This window comes from Xiphophorus hellerii, chromosome 16 (assembly GCF_003331165.1).
Source record: "Xiphophorus hellerii strain 12219 chromosome 16, Xiphophorus_hellerii-4.1, whole genome shotgun sequence".
NCBI lineage: Eukaryota > Metazoa > Chordata > Actinopteri > Cyprinodontiformes > Poeciliidae > Xiphophorus > Xiphophorus hellerii.
In genome coordinates, this window is record NC_045687.1 from 15,632,942 (window position 1) to 15,655,588 (window position 22,647).

At 39.8% G+C, this 22,647-nt stretch overlaps 1 protein-coding gene across 5 annotated transcripts; it reads right to left on the reverse strand.

Moving 5' to 3' along the window:
• Positions 1 to 388: 388 nt before the first annotated feature.
• Positions 389 to 22,214, reverse strand: nacc1a (nucleus accumbens associated 1, BEN and BTB (POZ) domain containing a). 5 transcript variants are annotated; one of them, XM_032586452.1, is made up of 8 exons: positions 21,260 to 22,214; positions 14,135 to 14,291; positions 10,700 to 10,978; positions 8,178 to 8,817; positions 7,838 to 8,005; positions 6,087 to 6,192; positions 5,818 to 5,915; positions 389 to 3,888 (listed from the first exon to the last, which is right to left on the reverse strand). In XM_032586452.1, exons 2-8 carry the CDS (start codon positions 14,258 to 14,260, stop codon positions 3,578 to 3,580), a joined length of 1,728 nt encoding a protein of 575 aa, XP_032442343.1. In that variant the 5' UTR covers positions 14,261 to 14,291; positions 21,260 to 22,214; the 3' UTR covers positions 389 to 3,577. The 5 variants fall into 5 exon arrangements, with proteins under 5 accessions (XP_032442343.1, XP_032442340.1, XP_032442344.1 ...); XM_032586449.1 differs by having other exon boundaries at positions 7,838 to 8,008; positions 21,260 to 22,213; XM_032586453.1 differs by having other exon boundaries at positions 7,838 to 8,008; positions 10,706 to 10,978; positions 21,260 to 22,212.
• Positions 22,215 to 22,647: the final 433 nt, after the last annotated feature.

Consider the following 22,647-nt stretch of genomic DNA (forward strand, 5'->3'; position numbering starts at 1 on the left):
ACAATAATAATAAAAACTCAACTGAATTAAAACAATATATAAAAATGTAACATTTAAATCCTATTGACTCTATGCAGTCACTAGGATTTTATGCAGAGTTTATTTCAGCATAAAACCATAAAATATTTATCACCTGACGAGGCTTTTAATTCCCATCCGTTTATGCAAAGTCAAGTTTATCAAGTGGAAAAACCAAACTCTAGACCAAATGAGGGAAGCAACATCTGTGTTGGACATTTTTACATAGTATGAAAATCGGGTCACACATGACAGCTTCCAGAAGAGAGCAGTGAAGTGTGCTAAAAAGCTGCATCTCTTTGTGTTTGTGCATTAAACTTGAAATGAGCATGAGATAAAGATTTAGAAGCAAAAGAAAAAAAAACCCAAATCGTTACAAATCTTTTATTAGGATGTTTTTTTTTTTTTTTTAATTCATGACAAGTTTCATTTTGATTTCCATTTCTATAATTTGCATTTATTTTACAGTTGTTAATGTGCAATTATCTTTGATAACGTTGGGTCACAGTTACAGGGCTTTCACAAAGTTATTGGCACTTTGAACACAGAAAGAAGGAAGATGAGCAGTACAGGAGGTCCACTGGTGCTACAGGGTTACAGAGGGCAAAGAGCAGGGGCGGCGGGGAAGCGCCTAGTTTCTGGGTAAATATATACCTCATGCTGCGAGTGCACAACAAACAATCGGATCCTTATGTGTGTGTCTATATATAATATACAGTATGTATCTATACATGTATAGAATCGTATTTATATATGTACTGCTTAGAGACAAAAAGACTCCTCATGCTGTGCCACAACTTATTCATTCAAGTGTGTAGGTCTACATGTTCTGGGATGTGAAAAAAATAAAATATAACTACGCAAATTACAGCTTGTTCTTAATGTTCAACAAACAAAAACAAACAAAGAAAAAAAAAAGCTTTCAGTTCTCAAAAAATGAGATAAAACATCGTGAGAAAGGGACCTTTGAAAGCTGACATGTCATACTTCTTTCCACTTGAGCCTAAACCAGCGTTTATCAGTAGTCTAATCTAGAGACCTGATTAGACTACTAATCAAGTAGGATGTGGAGATTTTCTGTACTTGGGTTGGGCCGGAGTGTCGTACCAACATGGATGACTCACCGGCGAGAAGTCAATCTGCTATGAATCAGAACAGATTACAAATGGCTCAGTGGGTCACTATGCAGCGTGAACCAGTCTACAACAAGCTCGCTGCAAAGGCTTCTTTGTGCTGCACTTTACGAAAATAAACAAACGAGAGATGCAACTTCTAATTCTGGCCGAACAGCTTGAACCTCTTCTTTGCCTCTCAGAAACGCATGATTAGGCTGGTGGAAGTGAAACGTGACACCAACTTGAAGCGTGAAAGAGAGGAAGCTCACAACAGTCTTCAAAGATGGTGGAGAGGTAAACGGGGGGAGGCGTGCCCACGTGGCACTTACAGTCGAAAGCAAAAAGTGAGGTTTTTGAAGTTGTCACCCTTACACAATACTGCATTTTTTTAATTCTCTACACTGACCCTAGTTGAGCTATCTAAGTCAAGTCTTGCATTTTGAACAATGACAAAAAGAGGTTGAGTTATTATGCATCTGTGACGCTCCCAGCAATGTAATCTGCAAGACAAAAAAGCACTTCAGATTCAACTGCATTTGAAAAGAAAGACGGATTCCCCCGTAATCGCCTGCAAAATAATATAAAAGGTTAACGGCACATTCTAAGTCAGTTCACCTGCAACAGGAAAAGTGAGTCCCCTGTACTGACATGCATTCAAAAGGATTCAGTCAAACAAACTTTCAGATTTGGGGGGGAAAAAAACCAAAAGTAAAATAAAAGAAAGAAAAAAAAAAGAACACTGGTTGTCGACATTTTTTTCTAATCAGACAAATCAGGTGCAAAACAACAGGAAGAACACTTGGGGTTTAACTCCTTGGTCATCTACAAGAAACACAGGCAGGCATAGGGAGGGATAAATTAAAAGACATACTCCACCTACAGGGGTTTGATTGCTACACGTTTCTCAAAAAGATACACGAACCACTGGTTCTTTTCATTAAGGTGCAGAAACCACCCGCATTTCTCTCTCCGTCTCTCATGGAAGGTGCAAAGTCATCTCAAAGTCCAAAATAAAAGCCTTTCCGAGTTCCTACATTGCAGAGGTGCGACGGATAAGATACTGACACACATCTGTACAATCCACACCAAAGAACTACGTGGCACACACAGATAGTACCATTAAAATCGGTTTACTTCAAGCAATAGCTCGCTTTTTTCTTACTGCTTTCAGTTAAAAGGCACATTCTTTTGTCTGATAACTACTACTGACTCTTTTTTTTTGTAATTTCTGTACAAAGACAAAGCTAACAGTTTTTTTTTTTGTTGTTGTTTTGTTTTTCGAGATCAATATAACCTTTGAGTTTCTGCAAGTAATCTTCAGGATTGTGAGCAAGCGGTTTATCAAAGCTGCAGATCCACAACCTAAGGAAGGGTTTTAACGGACAGTGAAATCCAACTAAAATGTTCGAAATTATTTCCTTTCAGGCTGGTGAACAGAAGACGAAATGTGTCAAATTTAGCAGTTCAACTGCTCATTCCATCTCTTTCATTTGAAAATAAAGCTAAAAATAAATGACACAAATTCCTATCATAAGACTCCTTTGTTATACTCCTGCAAAAATAGCACTTTTCCTCTCATTTGACAATAACTCTTTCGACAGAAGCTTACTTACGTGGAGATTTTAAAACAATCACCCTCGCTCTCGTCGCTCACACCGATTTAGGCATCGGCGCCTGTATAAATATAGTTTTTCTTCTGAAAATAGAACCATCTTTGTTTACCTGTTTCCTCTCAGTCCTCTTTACAATCATCTTAGTAAAAAGCTCCCCTCCTTCCATCCCCAAATTTTAATTTTCAGTTCACAGACACAAACATGCGAGCACGTTTACAAAAAAGTTGAGAATATTTCTACAATATGCGGCACAGTGAAACACTCTGAGGTGAGGTGGGTTGAGAGGAAGATGTAAGGAGGAATAAGTAGTGTTATTGTGTTTTAATACAGTTAAATTTAGTTCTATTTCCAAGGCTGGAACACAAGTTGTCAGGCTTGCATAGAGAAAAAAAGCCAGCGACACTTACATTCATATTTTTTTTTTTGTCACCTCTGCTCCCAGCCTGCCAAAACATCGCTCCCTTCTTCCCCTGGCTGCACTGGTAGCGCCCCCTACCTGCACCTCGGGGAATGTATCTTAAATGCAACCGTGGCTGCACTTGCACACCATATGAGACGAGGGGAGGTAGAGGACAAACGCTCAAGCATCCTTTTACTCCACTAACTCTGTTTTACAGTCATAAAGCAAAAAAAAAAAAAAAAAAAAGTTGTGAGTTTTTACGTCCTGGTTATAACGGAGTGACGGCTGTCGCCCCAAGGACTGTTGTACAGACAGCAGAGATGTAAAGAGAGATCAGGGAGGGGCCAAAGAGTGAGGAGGCAAGCACAACCGGGGAGTGGGGGTACTGGTACGTGCGTCACCAGACTTAAACCTTTCCAGGGGCTGAGCGTTTAGAACAACGGTACTCCATCCCCACCCACGCCTGGCAGAGATTCACCTGAGGAGCCGCCCGACTCCATGCCGGCGCCGCCGGTGGCCTCCAGGGAGGCGGGCTCGAAGGCCTGGTCCGCCCCCAGGGCTTCGTCCTCTGTCTTGACTCCGTCGGGGAGGAAGGAGGAGTAGGCGTCGCTCTCAGCCATCAGCAGCTTCAGCTTGGGGATCCAGCTCTTTCGCACCACGCGGCGGGCATTGGTGCACATGTCCGCTGCGATGGCGTTCATCTCGCTCTCTTTGAAACTCGTGGCAAAATTCTGGCAATAAACTGAGACAGACAAAACACAGTTAGGCTTTCTGGAGACACACCTGTCACGCTTTAACCCGATTAAATGTCGGAGAAAGGGTTTTACAAAGACATAGAAGCACAGGTAAAAATACTTTGGGTTCCCTTGATTGTATGTGAAACCTATATCTGTTAGTACGGAATTGCTTTTCCAACTGAATAAATGTACTCAAATGAAATGTTTATTTGTTAAAGAAAATACTCTAGTTTTCTAACTCTACAGAGTCTGACTTTAAGCTCATTTATCAATCTGTCACTATTATAATGTCAAGTAAAATTTCACACTCCCACTTAGGCAGACGCTTGACTTTTCTACAGCTGTGACAGATTCATTTTTCCACCCCTGCGGTTTTGGCGCATCGCCAGCGTGCAAGGTGCAAGTAGGTGGGACAGCTTGCAAAGCTGCTTTTTCCCCACAAACCTTAAGAGATGAAAGAAAACAGTCAGATTGAAAACTGTCGGTTAAATGCTTGGGAATTCTTTAAGTAAAATATTCAAGTCCCACCCTCACTGAAAAACATAATTAAAAAATATATTTTACACAGAGTAGGTAGTTTCTTCAATTTCCTTTGTGATAATATATTGAAATAGTTCTGCAGCTACACAGACTTCAAATCTGTTCAATCTGAGAACATGTTTCTGCTCCCATCATATGCTCTTGAAAACAACTCAATTTAAACGCAGAATATTTGTGCAGTGAATCTATATATGTTAAACTACAATGACTAAAACTAGAAGACAGTCTTTTCAGGTGCTCTAGGTCATTGAGAATAACTGGAACTCAATCTGAAATGACTCACTTCTGCAGCTGACACAACTGGAATAAATGACTAGATAGAGCTGTGTTAGACTTGTTGGCCTATTTTATCTATGTATTCATCCAGATATCAGACATTCACTTAGCCATCTGTTAACTGACAGCCATGGAATAAAAAAACCTGCCTAAAGATAAATCTCCAAGAATACTGAACTTATCTTGTTTTAAAACCACATAGTAAAAGACTGGGGTGATGCTGAAAATGGGAAATCCCACAGACAAATCCTTTGAGTCACACTCAGTAAAATGAGATGGAAAATTTCTGCATCTTCTCAGAACAACTCAAGGCTTCACTGTTCGATTATGGTTTAGTAGATCGTGGCTACAAAATACATAGTGCCCTCGCATTTCATCATACATTTTCATTTAATCTATTGGACTTTGTGATAGATGGCAGCACATGCTTGACCAGGCGTCTTTAATTACCAGCAATTCCTACAAAAGTCACATTGGTGTCACAGTTTTAGAATAAAGACAGATTTCCTCAAAATATTAATGGACAAGGAGTGTCATTAAGACCAAGGAACACTCAAGAAGCACTCATTAATAGTAAAAGGGAAAACCTCTCAAGATATGGCCGTCCATCTAAACTAATATCTAAAATCTAAACAGACCAGCAAAGCCTTAATTAGAGAATCGGTTAGGAGACCCATCATAACAATAGAGATCCAAAGTTGGTAGAGTGGATTGGCATGACAGCAGTTTTGCACTCCACAAAGTTGGCCTTAATGATGGTAAAAAGACGTTGTTTGCTGCAATATGATAATATCGCATTTGAAAGAAAGTGGTCTGGTCAGATGAGACCAGACCGCACAGTTTTGCACAGTTATGTCATATAACTGTGCAAAATGTTTTTGGATTTCTTCTACCAAGCTGTCATAAAGACAATTTGTTCCTAGTAAAATCCATAAAAAACCCTAGTTAAGACTGCTAGAAAAGATTTTAACAACCTGGCCCGTATGAACTAATAAGAAATGAAGACTTATGTAAAAATGTGTTGCTGTTCTTTACATTTCTTTTTCATTCTTAATTAAAATAACAAGCAAATTCTTTAGCTATTTGCATAGGCAGATAGGCAAAATGCTGTTGCTCACATTTGACCGCATGGAGTACTCTGTTGTCCAGGGGTTTGCGGCTAGGGTCGTTGGTGGACGAGCGGATCCCTGTCCCACAGCTGTTGGCCAGAGTATTCCTGATACATCCAAACAAAAATGAGGTGAACAGAATGGAGGGACGCTAAAATAGCTGTCCTATTTCTCTAAACTGAGCTCAAAAAGAAACAATAATTTCCATATTAAACCGGAGCCTCGTCTGTCTTTACATGAATACATTACAGAAATAGACCCTCACAGAGGAAACAAACCTGTCAAAGAAGGCAGCCAGCAGCCTCCTCAGCAGCACCTTGTGTCTCGTCCCTGCGCTCACATGACAGTTCATTAGCTGGGCTCTCGAAATATACACAGAAGTTCCTGCAAACAAAAGCACATGCCAGAAGGTCGAACACCCGACCACAAACAAATGAAGACATGTCCTAAACACCGATTATTTATAGAGACATGTTTATCTGGTTATGTTCAGACAGACATGGAGAAATTGTTTATCTAGAGACAACTGATTCATATCAGATTGCTGTGGCTGCTGTTGTTCTCAAAAGGCCGGGCTGTGCTTGCACCTATTTTGGTTCTATTTCGCTGTTTTCTTTGTGTCTTATATGCTTCACAGCAGAACAAGTTTGTATTCTGCAGGTTGCATTCGTTTCTCACCTTTCATACAAACACACACTCACCCCTGCACGCCCACCCCCACACACACACAGGACACTATAAAGTAAAATTGCAACCACACCCACATCTAATGTGGAGATTATCACAGGATGTCCTTAACACAAACATATGTGCAACACGGTCTTATACTCGAGTGCCAATCCCCTCTTATCATGAGCAGAGCTTCCTCTAAATGTGAACACGCTATCACTACTCGCAAGTTTAAGATAACATCTGGGGATTAGAGCAACCAAGGTATAGAATTATTTCAAGTTTTGGCTACATTTCATATACAAAGCAAAAAAACCCCCCAAAAAACATAAAATACAAGCAAAGCAAAAATTTGTGTTGTGTTTTTCTAAAGCTCCAAAAAGAGAGAAAATTTAATTTAAAAATGCCAAAAATAGAACAAAAAATACACAAACAACAAAGCACTGATTCATTTTCCAGCAGCATGTAACCTAACATGCAATTCTCTGAAATGTGGGAGATAACTCAAGAAACTTCACAGAAACAGCCAAGGGTTGAACCAGGAAGCAGGGCCTTTTGTGCAATATAACACTAGCGTTATCTGCTGAAATATACTATATGCACAGTAACAAACATAAGTTAATATTTAAAAAAAACACAGACCAGAATGAATTGTGAATACTGCTCACTCATTAAATCTAATAAAATAATGCTGGATATGTTACTAACTTGTCTTAAAAGGCAACTTAATAACAACTCATTGAAATATATCAAACAGCAGTAAAACAGTGTAAACAGAAGTATGATCTTTTCAACATATATTTTCAGAGACTCAGCTGAAGAAACGTGACTGTGATTTAAGCCAAATGAGAAAAATCACACAGAATTACTAAAACTACTCCAATTACCAAAAAGCTAAATAAATAAGTAAAATAAAATAAATAAAGAGTGGTCAGGGGCGCACTGTATTCAGTTCTCTAATCTCTGAAAGTTGAATAATTAAACAATATTAGACCATTTTATTTTTATTCACAAGCCAAGTTTAAAAAAATAAACAAAAAAATCTTATTTGGACTGTAGGTCAGCAAATCTCAGCACCTGGCCTCTTCCCACACTGGGTGATGCTGTAACGTGCAAAATAGAATATTTTTTCAATGATCTTCTATAATTGATTGATTTATGGGTAAACAATCCATCATACAAATGCAGGATTTGTCTCGACTTTATATCATGCTTAGTGGCACATCGACTCTTTTAGTTTGGTAATTAAAACACAAACACCTAGTCAATAAACCTACAGTATGTATTAGCTGAATTATCCACACAGATTTTCCTTCCAGGACTTCACCGTGCCCAACAATAATCGGATGCACTCACATACCTGAGACTAGCTCTAGTTTCTCAGCAGGGTCTCCTTCCTCGTACAGTTTGGGATGGCAGCGGTTTCCTATCTGAGCAATAAGTTCTGGAGGAAGACAAGTAAGGTCTCGGCCTCGCATCCGACCTCGAGTCTCTATGTGGTCAGGAAGGGCCTCGACTCTTTCCCCGGCTGCTGGAGAAATTGCAAAACCCACATTAAGTTCACACACTCATTGTATTTTCTGATTTTGCCCCCTAGAGTTTGATGTAGTGCTATAGAATTAGAGTCAAATATAAAAATAAAGGTTTGTGTACTTTGAAGCACATTAATGCGTATTAAATGTTTGCTTTAGTTCTACTACCTGCTGCTCCCATGTTGAGCATACTGTACATGGTATACATGTTACAGATCTGCCTGTACTGCTCCTCGGCACTTTCGTCTGTTCCCTCTTCTTCCTCCTCATCGTCATGGTAGCTGATGGGTGAGTCACTAGCGTAGGTACTCAGTGTGCCGGGGCTGGCACCCTCTGACATTCCGAGCCCAGCTGCAGAATTCCCGTTGGTGCCGGCATTTCCACCAATCCCACCACTGGGCACCATGCCTGCCAGGCTGGTTGTAGTGGCGTTCATGCCCATGGCCAGTCCGAGAGCTACGGGGGTCTGGATGGCACTGCCCCGCACCGCTTCCTGGGAATAACGGGCCGCCTTTCTGGCCCCTCCTCCTCCACCGCCGCCACCCGAGCCTAACCCGCCTCCGTCGCGGGTGCTGCCGCCCTCCCACAGCCGCTTGGCAACAGGAGTGCAAACCACAGAATAAGGAGTGGCGGCTTCCGTCTGGTTGGATGGCTGCTCTGTCTTAAGTCGTGAAACGAGAGGGAGCGGCGTCACGCTGGAGGCAGGACGTGGTGCACTGTTACTGGTCTGTGTTACAGGACTCTGCGGCTCTGAGGTTGGAGCTTCCTCGGCATGAAGACCCTGGGAGTCACAACTTGGGGAAGACACCTAGAAAAAACATGTATATATAAGTTTTATGCTTGGACACATGGTCACTTTAGTAAAGATATGGACTTGCAGTTTTCTGAAGTGAAATCATCAGTTTAGTCTTGTGTGACAAATAAATACAAGACAAATAAACTAACATTAACAAACTATTCTTATCAGATTGCCTTACCCAGGGCAGCTGTGGCTACAATCTAGTTGCTTGCTATCGTCAGAGTGTGAATGTGTATGTTAATGGAAATGACTAATTTCATGTAAAGCATCTTTGAGTGACCTGAAAAGAGCTATACGAGTCTGATGTTATCTCATTTCATGTCATTATGTCGCAGTTGGTTTAAGAAAAGTCAAACTTCAACTTAAAACAGCAAAGAAAAACCTAAATTCATTGGAGAATTCAACTATTAGTAGAAACCACTTCAGCGAAGCTGCATATCAATTTTCTCACTTTTAACAAATGGACATTTTAGCCCATTATCTTTACAAATTGAATTCAATGTGGAGATATGCGCAGGCACTCATTAATAGGTGACTCCATTAAGATCTGATGGTCTTTAATTTAACACTTTAAAACAGGACCTCACAATGTATTGCAAATTTATCATTATTGTAATGTTACTATATGCAATATAAATAGTGTCTCTCTATGGTCATATTTGATCAAGCTTGCTGCTTAATGACACTAAGATGTTTTGGTAAAGTAATTAAGAAAGTACAACTAAGTTGTGGCTTCTTCAATTCAGCACATGTTGCCATATGCAGCTTTTTCAATAAAGCCATTTTGTTAAGACAGAAATAACAAATTACTTATTTTTCCCCCAGTACCTGAATAGCCTCCTCACCATATGCAGTCTATGTTTGTTAGGACCCCAGAGCAGAAAAGCTTCAACAGTCTTTTGTTGAAGCTAAACTTAAAAAGCAAAAAAAAAAACCTTTGCAATTTCATATTCTTTGCTGAAGATATGACTTGTGTATTTATCACAAGTAATACCTTGATTTCCTGCTTTGATTCTTTACATTTTCACCATCATGTTGTGGATTTTATCTTTGCGATTGTATTTAAGCATTATCCTGTTATGCATCTCATTATTCATCAAACTTTTACTGTTGGACTGATCCACCTTAAATTTGACTCACAATTTACTGGATAGATTTTGCTCAGGCCCTGTGGCTGCAGATCCCAAACCATTAGCCTTCCTCCGCTGTGCATGGCAGATCAAGCTATACATTATGGCCAAGCATCTCCATTTTGGTATCATCTGTTCAAATGGTTATGTAATTATTTGATTATCTGGCATGCAATTATTTTTTTAAAGCTTCCCCTTCTGTCAATTATTCTTTTACAAACAGTTTTGTTAGGTCTTATTCTTGCCAAACTGAAAAAAGCTTTATTAAGCGTAATTTGGCTTACAAAATGTAGCAACTGAAACCTAAAAAATGTAGCCTTTAAATTACTTTTTAAGAATAACTTTGGGCTCTTGGGACTGTCTTTCTATTGTTTTTAATCTTGCTTTAAAAGAAATGACCACTAAATATCATGAAATGGCCCAATAGCTCTGTTAGATTGAAGGGAAGTAACAGCTACTTCTTAAAAAGGAGTTTTGAATATTTCCTGCTTGAAACAAAAACAAGATAATTAAATGAAAAATGGGAGAAAACAGGAAGACTCACATGCTAAGGATCAGTTAAGTATATTTTTAGTTTTATAAGTAAGTCTTGTATATATATACAATTACATTCTGACAGAAAATGAAGCAAAGCTGACTTTATTTTTAACACAATACATCTAAATTTAAGATTAGTTTCTTAGCTTACTTTTGACTGTCACTACACATCAGTTTTTCTTGATGTTTACAAACATTAAATCTCTTTCCCATTTTTTATGTACCTTTACCTTGAGGAAGAATTCGGTGCCCTTCTCCATGATCTGCTGGATCTGAAGAAAGCCGGCAGTATACATGAGAAGAAATTGGTCTCCCACTGTCATGCTGAGGCGGCCTGTGTAACAGAAAGCCAGAATCTGCTGGAAGCACTGGGGCTGCACAGCTGGAGGGAGCTCAACAACAGTGGGGCTCGTCTCGTTGCTGTTAGCAACCGGAGCATTGGTGCTGCTGCTGAAAAGGTCCCGGAAATACGAGCTGCTGGCTGCCAGAACAGCTCGATGTGCCTAAGGTAAGAATAGAAGAAAAAGAAATAACCTTTATTGTCACTCAGCGGAGAAATTCAGGTGTCCCAGCAGCAAAGTGAAAAGCAAGTCAATTCACACCAAGGTCAAAATGTAAAAACAGAAGGTAAGAATAAGAGACTGTACAGTAAGGACAAATTGAATGAAAATCCAAAATAATAATAGCATACTCCAATCCAAAGAAATGTGCAACTGAGTAAAATGATACCAGAAATGTACAACATGTCTGTATATGTTTATGCTTAAAAAAATACCGACTATTTTACCAGAATTTGAACAATTGTGCAAATAACAGCAAGGATGTAAACATTTATTGAGTCCATCTATCAACTGTACAGTTTTTTTTTCCATTTTCAATTGACAACCAACTGAAGTAGAAAACAGACCACAGGATCAAATTTGATACTAATATTTCATTTAATCGGATTTATATGACCCAGAAATTGTACTGTGTGCAAAAGTGTGAACACATTCTAGTGAATCTAATGGCAGCACTTGAAGTTCTCAATTGGAATATGGACAAGTACAGTGACAAGCAGAACAATATCCTGGTCACAAAAACTCAAAAAAATATACAAATCAAATCTACCTCAGAGTCTGCTCTGACGCTTCCTGTAAAGATCACCAATGTTGAGACTCCAGTCCAGTTTATTGTGCAGGTGAACACCCAGATATTATAAGAGTCCACTATCTCAATGTCAGTTCCCTGGATGCTCAGAGGCCTCGGTGGGGTGGATCTGCACCTGCGGCGATCAACCAGCTGGTTTTCACCGTGCTGGAGATGGTTCAGCTGGCAAGGATCCACAAAGCTCTGTCTGTAATCTGAGACATCCTGATCTGTGATAAGGCCGACGATGGCAGGGTCATCAGAGAAGAGTTGATTGAGAAGTCTGCAGTGTAGAGGGTGAAGAGGAACAGTGCCAGCCCAATTCCCTGCGGGGCCCCCGTACTGCAGACTGGCCTGTCCATGACAAAGCCCTGTGTCCTCACATAATGTGGGCAGCCACTGAGATAGTCCAGTATACACTGGGACAGCTAATGGTCCACTCCTGACAGCTCCAGCTTGTCCTTTAGACATCACGGCTGAATGGTATTAAAAGAACTGGAGAAATCAAAGAATATGACCCTCACAGTGCTTCCTGGCTTACATGATGGGCCCCAATACTCTCAAGAAATAAAGAAACTTATGGGTCAGAGGTCAGTAATTCCCACTATCTATGTGCTTCAGTCCCTCCCGGTACAAGATGAAGGCAAAAAAGTGAATCTATAGTGAGAGAGGCTATCCATGTGGGGAGTCGTAGGTCATCCGAGGGTCAGAGGAGCCTTTTGTAACCCGTCTCCAAGAAGGAAGGAAGTCCATATAAGATTTGAAGCATGACGGAAAATTAACATCTCCCTCTTCTTCTAAGAAACTACTTTCTTTTCCCGTTTTTTTCCCCTTCCTGTATGTTAAGCTGCTCATTTATAAAAATGTAGAACAGTGTTGTTAAGGGAGTTTTCCAGGCAATAAGGTAAAGGGCTTTTTGTGGAGTTTTTTAAAAGATCATGTAACGGCCATTTCTTAAAAAAAAAAAAAAAATAAAAAAAAAATATATATATATATATATATATATATATATATATATATATATATATATATATATATATATATATATATATATATATGTCTTTTTCACAAACCCAGGTTTCTAAAGATTTTTGTTTGGTAAATGTCCTTTACAACAACAGTATAGTTTTATTGTTTCTTGCAGAGTAGATATTGAAAAGCATGTTGAGGTTTCAGGGTAAACAGGTTGTTTTTATACTCTCTTCACTTGGAGTCACTACCCTATTGGAGACAAAAATCATATTTCTGTATGAAGTAGATTGTTTTGGAATTCTGGGATAAGCCGTCTCTCCTACATAAATAAACACAGATGTCTCCTTGCCTATTCTATACTATCCTGGCTCCAATCTTAAGGTTTCTGTTTTTTTCCTCACTTTTCATATTCGAGATGGACTAAGGCTACGCTAACACGAGACCGTTGCCTGGAAACTGCCGCTATTATCGGACGTTGATCGGGAAAAAGTTCCACGTTTAGACAGAACCGCCAAGACACCTTGAGTCAGCTGTAGTTGTCATGCCAGACCACTATATGGTGCTGTGATTTTAGCATGTCATTGAATGCGCATGCACGTTAGACCCTTAGCTTTGCAACCCACTAGCTTACACCTCATTGTAACTCGTGTCTGTCTCTCATGGAAGAAGTGCTCATGTAACACATATTCCTTATCAGAAGTTGTGTTAAACTTAACAGGTTAAGGAGCACAACACAGCACAATACTATACACCAATACTATTGTTGACATCTGCTGGCTCTTGCGTAGAATAAGCCAAAAATTGCCATTGTGAGAGACTCTGGTCACTGGTGTCATGAAGACAAGGATTGCAACAAAAATGTTACGGTTTAATTGATGAGCGGCTCGGTGAATAAAGGACCTAAGACTTAAGAATAGCTTTTTTTGTAACAAAAAAAAATCCTGCTGTCTCTAGTATGTTTTATTGGACATAATGCCCAGCTCATATATGTAGAATATCTGGAGATGGATAAGCAGGTGACAACAGCCGGGCCTCCAAGAATTAGCTGACTAACCACTGAGCACTCTGGTAAATTTGACAAGGAATAGCCTTGGGTCAAATAGGACATCAAGACAACTTTAATAGGATGAAAAGTGAAATAAATACACAAGTAAACCTGGACTGGGTGATTTCATGCTGATTTGAGAGACTGAACCACGGTTTGGATTTGTAACCTGAAAAAAGAAATTCTTGTTTTCTCAAATGTATAATTAAAATCTCTACTCATTTCATTATTGTGAACCCACTTATTGCATCAGACACAAAGAGAAAGGCTTGTCTAGGGCGTCATTCATACAAGAACCACTCTGGTCACTGGTGTCATGAAGAACTTTGGTATTACAAAGTAAAACTGGAATTCAGCAGTAAAAATTGTCACATATATCGTATCCTATATAAAACAAACCAAAAAGGTACCAAGGAGGCACAACAGCTCTAACTTCTCAAATTTTGTCCTTCATTCCCAACCAAGTCCTTCTCTAAAAAAAGAATACAACAGTAGAATAAAGTGTGATGAGTACCTTGAAGGCATGGCCCTTGACCACAACAGAGACATCACAGTAGAGGCCTTGCAGTCGCTGCTCGTTCAGACACTCTAAAATGTTGTTGCCAAAGTTTGGGATCGCCATCTGGAGGGTCTGGGCCATGGCGCGCCTACGCACACCACCAAAGGGTTTGCTGGGAAAGGAAGAAGAGACAGAAGCCAATAAGTTAAGCTACCACTAAGTCAAGTCTTTAATTTGAGACAAGGCTGCCTCTAAAGTAGACCTCAATAAATCCAATGAGCTGTTAGGCTGGCTATGACATTATTCACATGGTAACTGTAGAGCTGCTCAGCGAGTAACACTTTGATTCATGGGTTTCAGCAGCTTTGTCCACAGCTACGAGCAGGATCGAAGCCACACAGTGGGATAACTTGGAAAGAGCCACTCACAGCGATGACAAAAACTCTTCTTGTGATGTCTGTGTGGTGTGAGAAGCATTTCAGAGGGTAATGTGTGGAGGAGGAGCAATGTAACAAGGACAAAAAAGACAAAAGGCTCAAAGAAAGGAAAACAGGTGAGGAATGTGTGAGACCCAAGAAACTAAAAATATCTCTTGGAATTTCATCAGTGCAAATAAAATTGCTAAAGATCATAATTTAATCCAAATCTGCAAAAATCACATTACTTCCAACTGAAAAATATATTTAAAAGAGCAGCTCTTAATCTTCCAGAAGCATAAAAAGGTAAAAATGGGCATAAAGCCTTCAGAAAAACAGGTAATCTGAAAGTGAAAGATTAAAAACTTTAAGCATTTAATAACTGCATATCAAGTGGCAAAAATATGACTGGTAAAGAATAGCTGTTTTAAGTGAAGTTAAGTGGTCTTACTTTATTTTTTTATAAGTAACCAGAGATTTTTTAACATTTCATTAGCAGTCCACAACTTCATGTTCCCCCAAACAGGAACAGTCTTATGACATAAGAATTGGCCCCATTTCTCTTCGCTAATCTTAAAAATGGGAAAGGAAAGAGAACATGCCATCCATCCAAAGAAGATTTTCCATACATAAAGAGATGGCTACAAGAAACACTTAAAAGCCTACAACAACTGGGGCTGTAGCAAAAAAATAAAAATAAAAATGGATGAAAACCAAACCCAAGTTTATACTGCAACCACACACAGCGAGGAAGATGGTAATGGAGGTTAAAAATAAGTCCACAAACCATACAGTTAGACAAATGGATCCCAAAGTCTCCAAAGTACCCATTAGAAACTATCTGCATACTAACTAGTTGCTCGGAAATACGTTGGACAGATGAGATCGAGACCAAGCTGTCCAGCAACAACCACTCCAGGCAGATCTGAACTGAAACAAATGAGGAGTATATGGCACCCAAACCTGGCATACTCTACCAAACAAAAAACTAAAAATGATCCAAACATACAGCCAAATCAACAAGGAAAAGGTTCACTAAATGGCATTGATATTACATTAAAACTTTTATATAAGTCTTCATCAGGGGCCCTGATAATAGCAAAGTGCTCTGTATATACTTTGACATTAAAAGACACACAAAAAAATACTTCTGCTTTCTTCCCAGTGAAGACCTTTCGTAGAGTTTCACAGATTTGTTTAAACTTGAACACAACCTATAATCACACTGCTCAAGTAAATAACTTCAGCTGTACAATAACTGTTATTGTCAGGGGTAGGCTGGGTAAAAGCCTTTTTATCATCCTGTGTTTTGTGTAAGCTATAAAGTTGCACGTCCTCAGATAAGTGGGTCATGTTCTCTTATTCCGTGTGTGAAAGTGTGTGTGGTCTGAACAGAAACCACATTGCATGTTACAGTTCACCTCAATCAACAGTGAAACTACTGCACACTCACTTGGCTTGAAGCTTCTCTTGGACTGCTGTCTGTTAAATAAAAATGAACCAAAGGCAGACTGTGAAAATATTTGAGGACAGTGGGAAGACATTTCTGTTTACTGTTATGTGATCAGGTCTGCACGTATGCATTACTTACAGTTAGTGTACCAGCGTTCTTAGCATGCCAAGTACAGTGACTTGCAGAAGCATTCATACTCTGGGAACTATTTACATTGACGTGCTATAGCCACAAACCTCAGTGTATTTCAATGGGATTTTATGTAATACACAAAGTATGTTCCCTGTCTGTAAAAGGCAGGGAACATTTTCAAAATTATTCTTGTTTTACAAGTAAGAATACAAATTTGTTTAATCAGTGCATCTGATAATTTAAAAAGTAATGTGGAACTGCAAACCAACTTAAAATGATGAGGACTGTGGAGATAAACTGCACAGTAACACAGTTGCTAGTGTGGTTACCTTGCAACAATAAGGTCTGGGTTCAAATCCCAGCTTTGGTTCTTGTTCCAAAGTGTTTGGATGTTCCTTCTGTACAAGGATGGATTCTCTCTGAGTAGCCAAGCATCATCCAACAGTCCAAAAACACGACTGGGAGGTTAACACAGTCGCTTACTCTAAAACGCTCTTACATATGGAAGTGTGTTCATGGCTGTTTGTCCTGTGTGTCTATGTGCTGTCCTTTCATGGTCTGTATAGTTGTCCAGCATGTACCACACATTAAAGACATCAGCCCGCCACAAAGATGGACGGGCGAAGAAACCAAAAATCAGAGAAGAAACCAAGAGGACCAAGTTAAATTTAGAGAGGAATGTCAGAGATCCACAGCTCAGATAGAAGGATCTGTTCATCCTTAAATGCCATAAGTCATCAATTACATTTATGGAAGAGTGGCAAGGACAAACCCTATTGTTAAACAAGGATATAAAAGTCCCTTTTAAAATTAGCTACAAGCAATAAAGAGAACACAGCAACAATGTAAAAGAGGATCGTCTGAATAAATAAAACAAAAACTTTCTGGGTTCACATGCAAAACTTGATCTGTAAGGGGCAAAGCAGAACTGATCCCAGATATGAAAGGTGGTGGTGGCAGCATCCAGTTCAACAAGGACAGGGGAACTGTTCAACAGTATGGAAAGACGGAAATGCTGGGATAAAATGTATTGGGACTGCTAAAGATTTGAGTGGGGCAAAAGGTTGATACTTTTCAGACATTTCATTTGCAAAACAAAAATAATAAATAAGGGCTGAAAACTAAGTGTTCCTTAGTTTGTACTGGTCTACACAAAAACTATCATTTGAAAGACTGTAGTTGATGTACCAGGATTAAATGTGGAAAGGTTCAGGATGTGTGAATACGTTTGGTAGGTGTTGTATATACTTTGTATGCTCTCTGTCAAAGTTACGATCATAAAAGAGTCGTTAACTTATCCAAATAACATTGGTTGTTCTGACAAAGCAAATAGCATTGGTTCTTTGATTTGCCCATATAGCACTTGTTGTTCTTAAAACTGATGTGAAATTTTCACATGCTTAAGACTGAGCATGCCCGCACCACACTTTCAAGAAAAAAACATACACAAAGCTTTTCATCAAACAGATTCCTTGTGCTTAAAAATGCTGTTTGCATGCTGCTCTCATGCAAACAGGAAGAAACAGATATGCATCGGATAAATTCTGTTTTTCAATTGAACAAATTGACTGATACCCACCCTGTTAGAAGTATACAACCAATTTTGGTGTGACTGCGACTGAGAAGGGCTGGACTGAGCAGCCCCATCATATCCAAAGCCCTTCATTTGGGATCCAGCCAAGATCCAGGGTAAAAGAGAAATGCTTGCTTTGTCTCTGTCTCTCTCAAGCTCCCTCTCTCTCATACTAAAACACAAATGCACACACACACACACGCAAACTCAAACAAACCCACAAAAGGCACACTGAGTCACACACGGACATTAGACAATACTGCTTGTTTACAGTTTGGCGAGCTGCACCGAGCAGACACATGCGTGCACGTAAAGTCACACTAAACGCCACGGTGAGAGCAGGGTGTGTTTGCTCAGTTTACCCTGACAGTGATAGAGAGTGTGTGCATGCGTGCTTGTATCCATGTGTGTGATTATGCACTAAGGAGGGATAGTGGGGCCTGCGGAGATGAGAGGGATCATATTAGGTCCTTATGCTATTAAATATATAAAAAACAGCAACAGGAACAAGTCAATCTCATACTGTGGCTTAAATTTTATATTCCTCCAGCTTGGAGGAGAAAGTAGGTCAAACATTCTTGCAACATACTCAAAGACTTATCACTGTAAGCTTCAGGAATATTTGGCCCACATATAAATGGAACTGCACAGACTTTTTTTTTCAGAAACTCCTATTTGATTCAGTTTTTTTGAGTGTCCTCTCCAGGTAGTTTAGAAAAAAGTACTGTGGATCTGCCTTAGGGATGAATATATCAGCATTAACATTTCATTTCAGATTATTTTTTTTAACATTTGGATATGTAAAACTGGGCCAAAATCAACAACCAATGCTTATTTACATCTTGTTACCTTTTGTGTATGTGCTTTGGGATGAGGGGGTCATGTGGTATTTGTGTAGGAATGTGACCGTGATAGTTATACAGACAGTGCAGGACTGTGGAGTGCTTATCTGAAGCCGGGAAGCACTCAGCTGTGTGGTTGTTTCTTTTTTTTTTTTCAAGGTGTTGAAAGGGCAGACAATGGTGTATAATATAGGTAAATATTGATTATTGGCTACAACAGCAATATTTGTTTTTCCTCTCAACACCGTTATTAATATTGATTATCAACCCCAATGTTCATATTTCTGCTTCCCTAAACCAGTTAGTTTATTGTGTCAAGTTATATTTGCTCAAAAAAGGGGTGAAATTACATATTTTACTGTTGCATACCTGACTTTACCAACCTAATGATAAGACAAACCAAATTCGATTCATGCTACGACATGGAAAGGACGAAGAAGATTTAAGAAGAAAACAAAATTTGTTTTAATGGAGGTTGGTGTTTTAATGGTGGAAACATATTCTACAATATTAACCATAATTTGTTGTCTAAATAAAAAGGACAATTGACAGTTACAAGCCAAATAAGTACTTATTCTCACAATAAACTTATTAAATTCATAGGAAATTGTTTTTTGATACCACATGGGGATATCTAAAAGAAATATATATATATATATATTTTTTTTTGTATGTGTTTTGGGTCACAACTTTTCATAGGTATGGGTATAAATAACTCCAAAGGACGCCTGTAAAAACGTTACAGGCGTCCTAATTTCTAACCAACAAACATGACCTGTCACCATTGAAGCTCTGCCTGATGAAATCATTTGTTTTGACATTCAACTCTTTTTAAAAGTTTGAATATAAGTCATGGAAAAATTGTAAAATGTGAGATTTGAGTAATTTTATGACTGTAGAATACTTTAAAACAAAAACAAAGAAAAATAAAACTTAAGGCTTAAACTGGTTCAAGTATATAGGTGTGCAATGATTTATTTAGGGATATTAAGCAAAATTAGGGAGCAACAATAACCATGGGTAAGTTGGAAACTGGGTCACAAAATAGTTTAAGAAACTCATTAAGGGGCTTGTCATTTTGGTCACTTTTCTACCAACCAACATTAATTCGTACCACCAGAGGACATTTCGTACCTGCTTTGAGAATAGATGGTTTGAAGTAACCTTGTTCAATATACCCATAGTCTGCTCCAGTGAAATGTGGATTCTGCTTAGATCAGGAGTAAGAAATATGCTTCCTAGGAGTGAAATGACCCAAGTAGGGATCAGAACCAAAATAGAGATTAGGTGCAATTCAAAATTTTCAGAAAATACTAAGCAGTTTAATAAAATTTTACATGGGATTAGCTGTAAAAAGAACTAACCAGATTTGAAGTGATTCAAATAAATCAGTATAATAATAATAAAAAAAAACAACAACAAGGAAAAGAACACAAGATTCTATTCTGTACAAACAAAAAAAAAATCATGTGACAACATACAACAATGCAGTTATTCTAGCTCTACATCTGCAGACAGCACAAGTTTTGACACAGCAACATGGATGATTCATGGAAAGTCACAGGTACACCTGGCACACAGTTCACTCCCTCTGTGGAGGCATTTCCTGGTGTGCATGTGTCCATGCCTGCATACCTGTGCTGCTCCTCTCATGTCAAGACATATACAGCTACAGGACAGATTTGTGATTAGTCATATCAAAGCAGCACACACACACACATATATACCCAAAGCTTCTCCTTTCTGAATCTCTGCCCATGCATGCCTCTCTGCAAAGATGTTTAAACTGGAAAAGATGTCAGACTGTGATGAAGAAGTGATACAGAATCCAGTCTGTAAAAGGTGGATGGGGGACATGAGGCAGAAGACCCCGACCCACGTTGTTGGGTTCTAAGCAGACAAGTCGGTGGTAATTAATCCCCTTTAACAGACTAAATGCTCCATGCCCTCTCCCATCCGCAGCAGGCCTATGGGAGGAGGCTAACGGCTAAGCTAACGCCACTGTTTAAATATTTTGGGCTCACCATCCCACCTCACCGGCTGCTCTCATCCCGGCTGCACAATGTCGAGGCATTTCCGCGCTAAAAACATAAACAAAAGCAGCACTTACTTCCCGAGAGGACGGGGCTAAGGGACGTGCTAAGGCCCCAGGTGTCGGAGACCCCAATTTTGCCTTCTTTTTTTTTTTTTTAGCTTATTTGAATATTTTGGTGATGGGGGAAATCGGCTCCCCCTCTGCCATTCTCCATTCTACCGACATCAACAGGTCATCCCAGGACACGCAGCAGCTGAGGGCGAGCCAGACGGAACCAGTGCGGCACGGAGCAGAGGGGGGGTCGGTGGGAGCACAACAAGGCACAATTCTTCGAAACCGGCTATCGCAAGGGGCTGCCGGGCCAAATAAAACAAACAAACAAACAAAAAAAGACAGACATTGAGAGACTGCTTGCTCTCTCGCAAGTTTATTGACACCCACGGAATAAATCTGTTGAACATCATTAAAATCCAGATCTGAGAAAAGATAATGACGAAAGTTTAAGCTGCGCCAACCTGGATCCATTTCGCTCGCATGGTTAACCCAAAAACTTTAATCGTCCCGCATCTGCTAGACCGATTTGATCCCCACTTCCGCCGCCACCGGATCATCATCAGACCCCCCGACAGGACGCCCCCACACAACGGCAAAAAAAAAAAAAAAAAAAAAGAAAAAAGCAAGACACTCACCCCCTCACTGGGAAGCTGATGCAGAGCGTTGGTCTAAAGGAGGAGACGCAGCGCTCTCTCCCCCCGTTTTTCCTCGATCCGGCCGGCCATTCAGTGCGAACGGAACGGCGATAGCAGAGCCATCGAGGGCGGTACAGTATCCCGGGGGATTGCGGAACACAGAGCCACTGATCGCACAGAGCAGAGGAGGAGGAAGACAAGCATGACGCGCTCGTCACTCAATCGCATGATCGTTTCGAGCGCAGCCTCATTTTGGGGGAGACCTATCCCTGAACGGCGGAGACTGTTTGCGCAGTGGCACAGCAGCGGGACTGCAACGAGAAAGACTAGTCTCTCAGTTTTCCTGCTGCTCCCCGCCTGTCAGTGGAGAAACCCGGGGAAAGTAGGCTGACTGCTGACTGGCTGTACTCATTTCAGCTCGATTAAATTCTGGGCACGCATTTGAATTAGTATCAAACCTTCTGAACAAAACGCTGGGCAAGAAACCTCTAAAGCCACATTGCTGTATTTTCTTATATTTATACATATATATTGTGGCCTTAATGTGTGGGTCTTATATGGTTATTTATTGTGATAGGTTTTATTCCATGCTGCATCACAGTGGTGGTTCTTGCATTAACAGCACCCTGGGCAAGGCCCCCCCTTTTTTTTTTTTTTTTTTTGCTGCCCCCAGGTTGTACTACACACAACTGTCCGTGAAGCCTGGATTTCTCCTGCTCCTTAATTGAGGCAATTTTCCAACAACTCCTCTGATAGAGAAGCATAAGTGTTTCAAATTTGGCCATTCTTTTCAGTTGAAAAGCTCTAAACAGATTTCCATGTATATTTGTAAATGACCTCCTCCCTAGTCTTTGTGCAACCCTTGCAGCGGGTGAGCCTATTGATTTACTAGAGCCCAATGAACACAGGGCAGACTGACGCTTCCACCAGGTGTGTGCACACAGGATCTGGGCTGGTTGTGAGTGGCTGTGAATGAAATGAAGGTGCAGCTGTAGAACCTCAGCTGCGAGAGGAAGGTTGGGACCATGCCATTTCTAGCTCAAATCTAAACTTGTAGCACAAGCAGTAGCCTAAAATATGTACACTGCCATTTAGCTCACCCAGCATGTGCCACAGGTGCCACAATTTATATAATAAAAAGTTGTAATAAAACTGAAGCTGCATGCATCAAATAAATCTGATCTTTATCTTCTATAAATACATGTTGAAATTATTATTTAATGAAATAAAAAACTTGTTTTTTCATAAATTAAAAATCAAAATCCCTGAGTGGGACAAGCACTAAAGAAATGGTGATTGGTCTGAAGCTCAGTAGTGGTTGTGCAGGTTAACCAAGACACAACAGCAGTTTAAATTCATGTACTTAAAATTAATATTTTTAGGAACAA

What these genes read in the sequence shown, in the direction of transcription:
- nacc1a (XM_032586449.1), bottom strand. Translation starts at nt 14,260, where the DNA reads ATGGCCCAGACCCTCCAGATGGCGATCCCAAACTTTGGCAACAACATT. An exon ending in CTGGCTGCCTTCTTTGACAG is followed by an intron (nt 5,916 to 6,086) that starts GTTTGTTTCCTC and finishes TGGATGTATCAG; the next exon opens with GAATACTCTGGCCAACAGCT. An exon ending in AGTACTCCATGCGGTCAAAT is followed by an intron (nt 3,889 to 5,817) that starts GTGAGCAACAGC and finishes TGTCTGTCTCAG; the next exon opens with TTTATTGCCAGAATTTTGCC.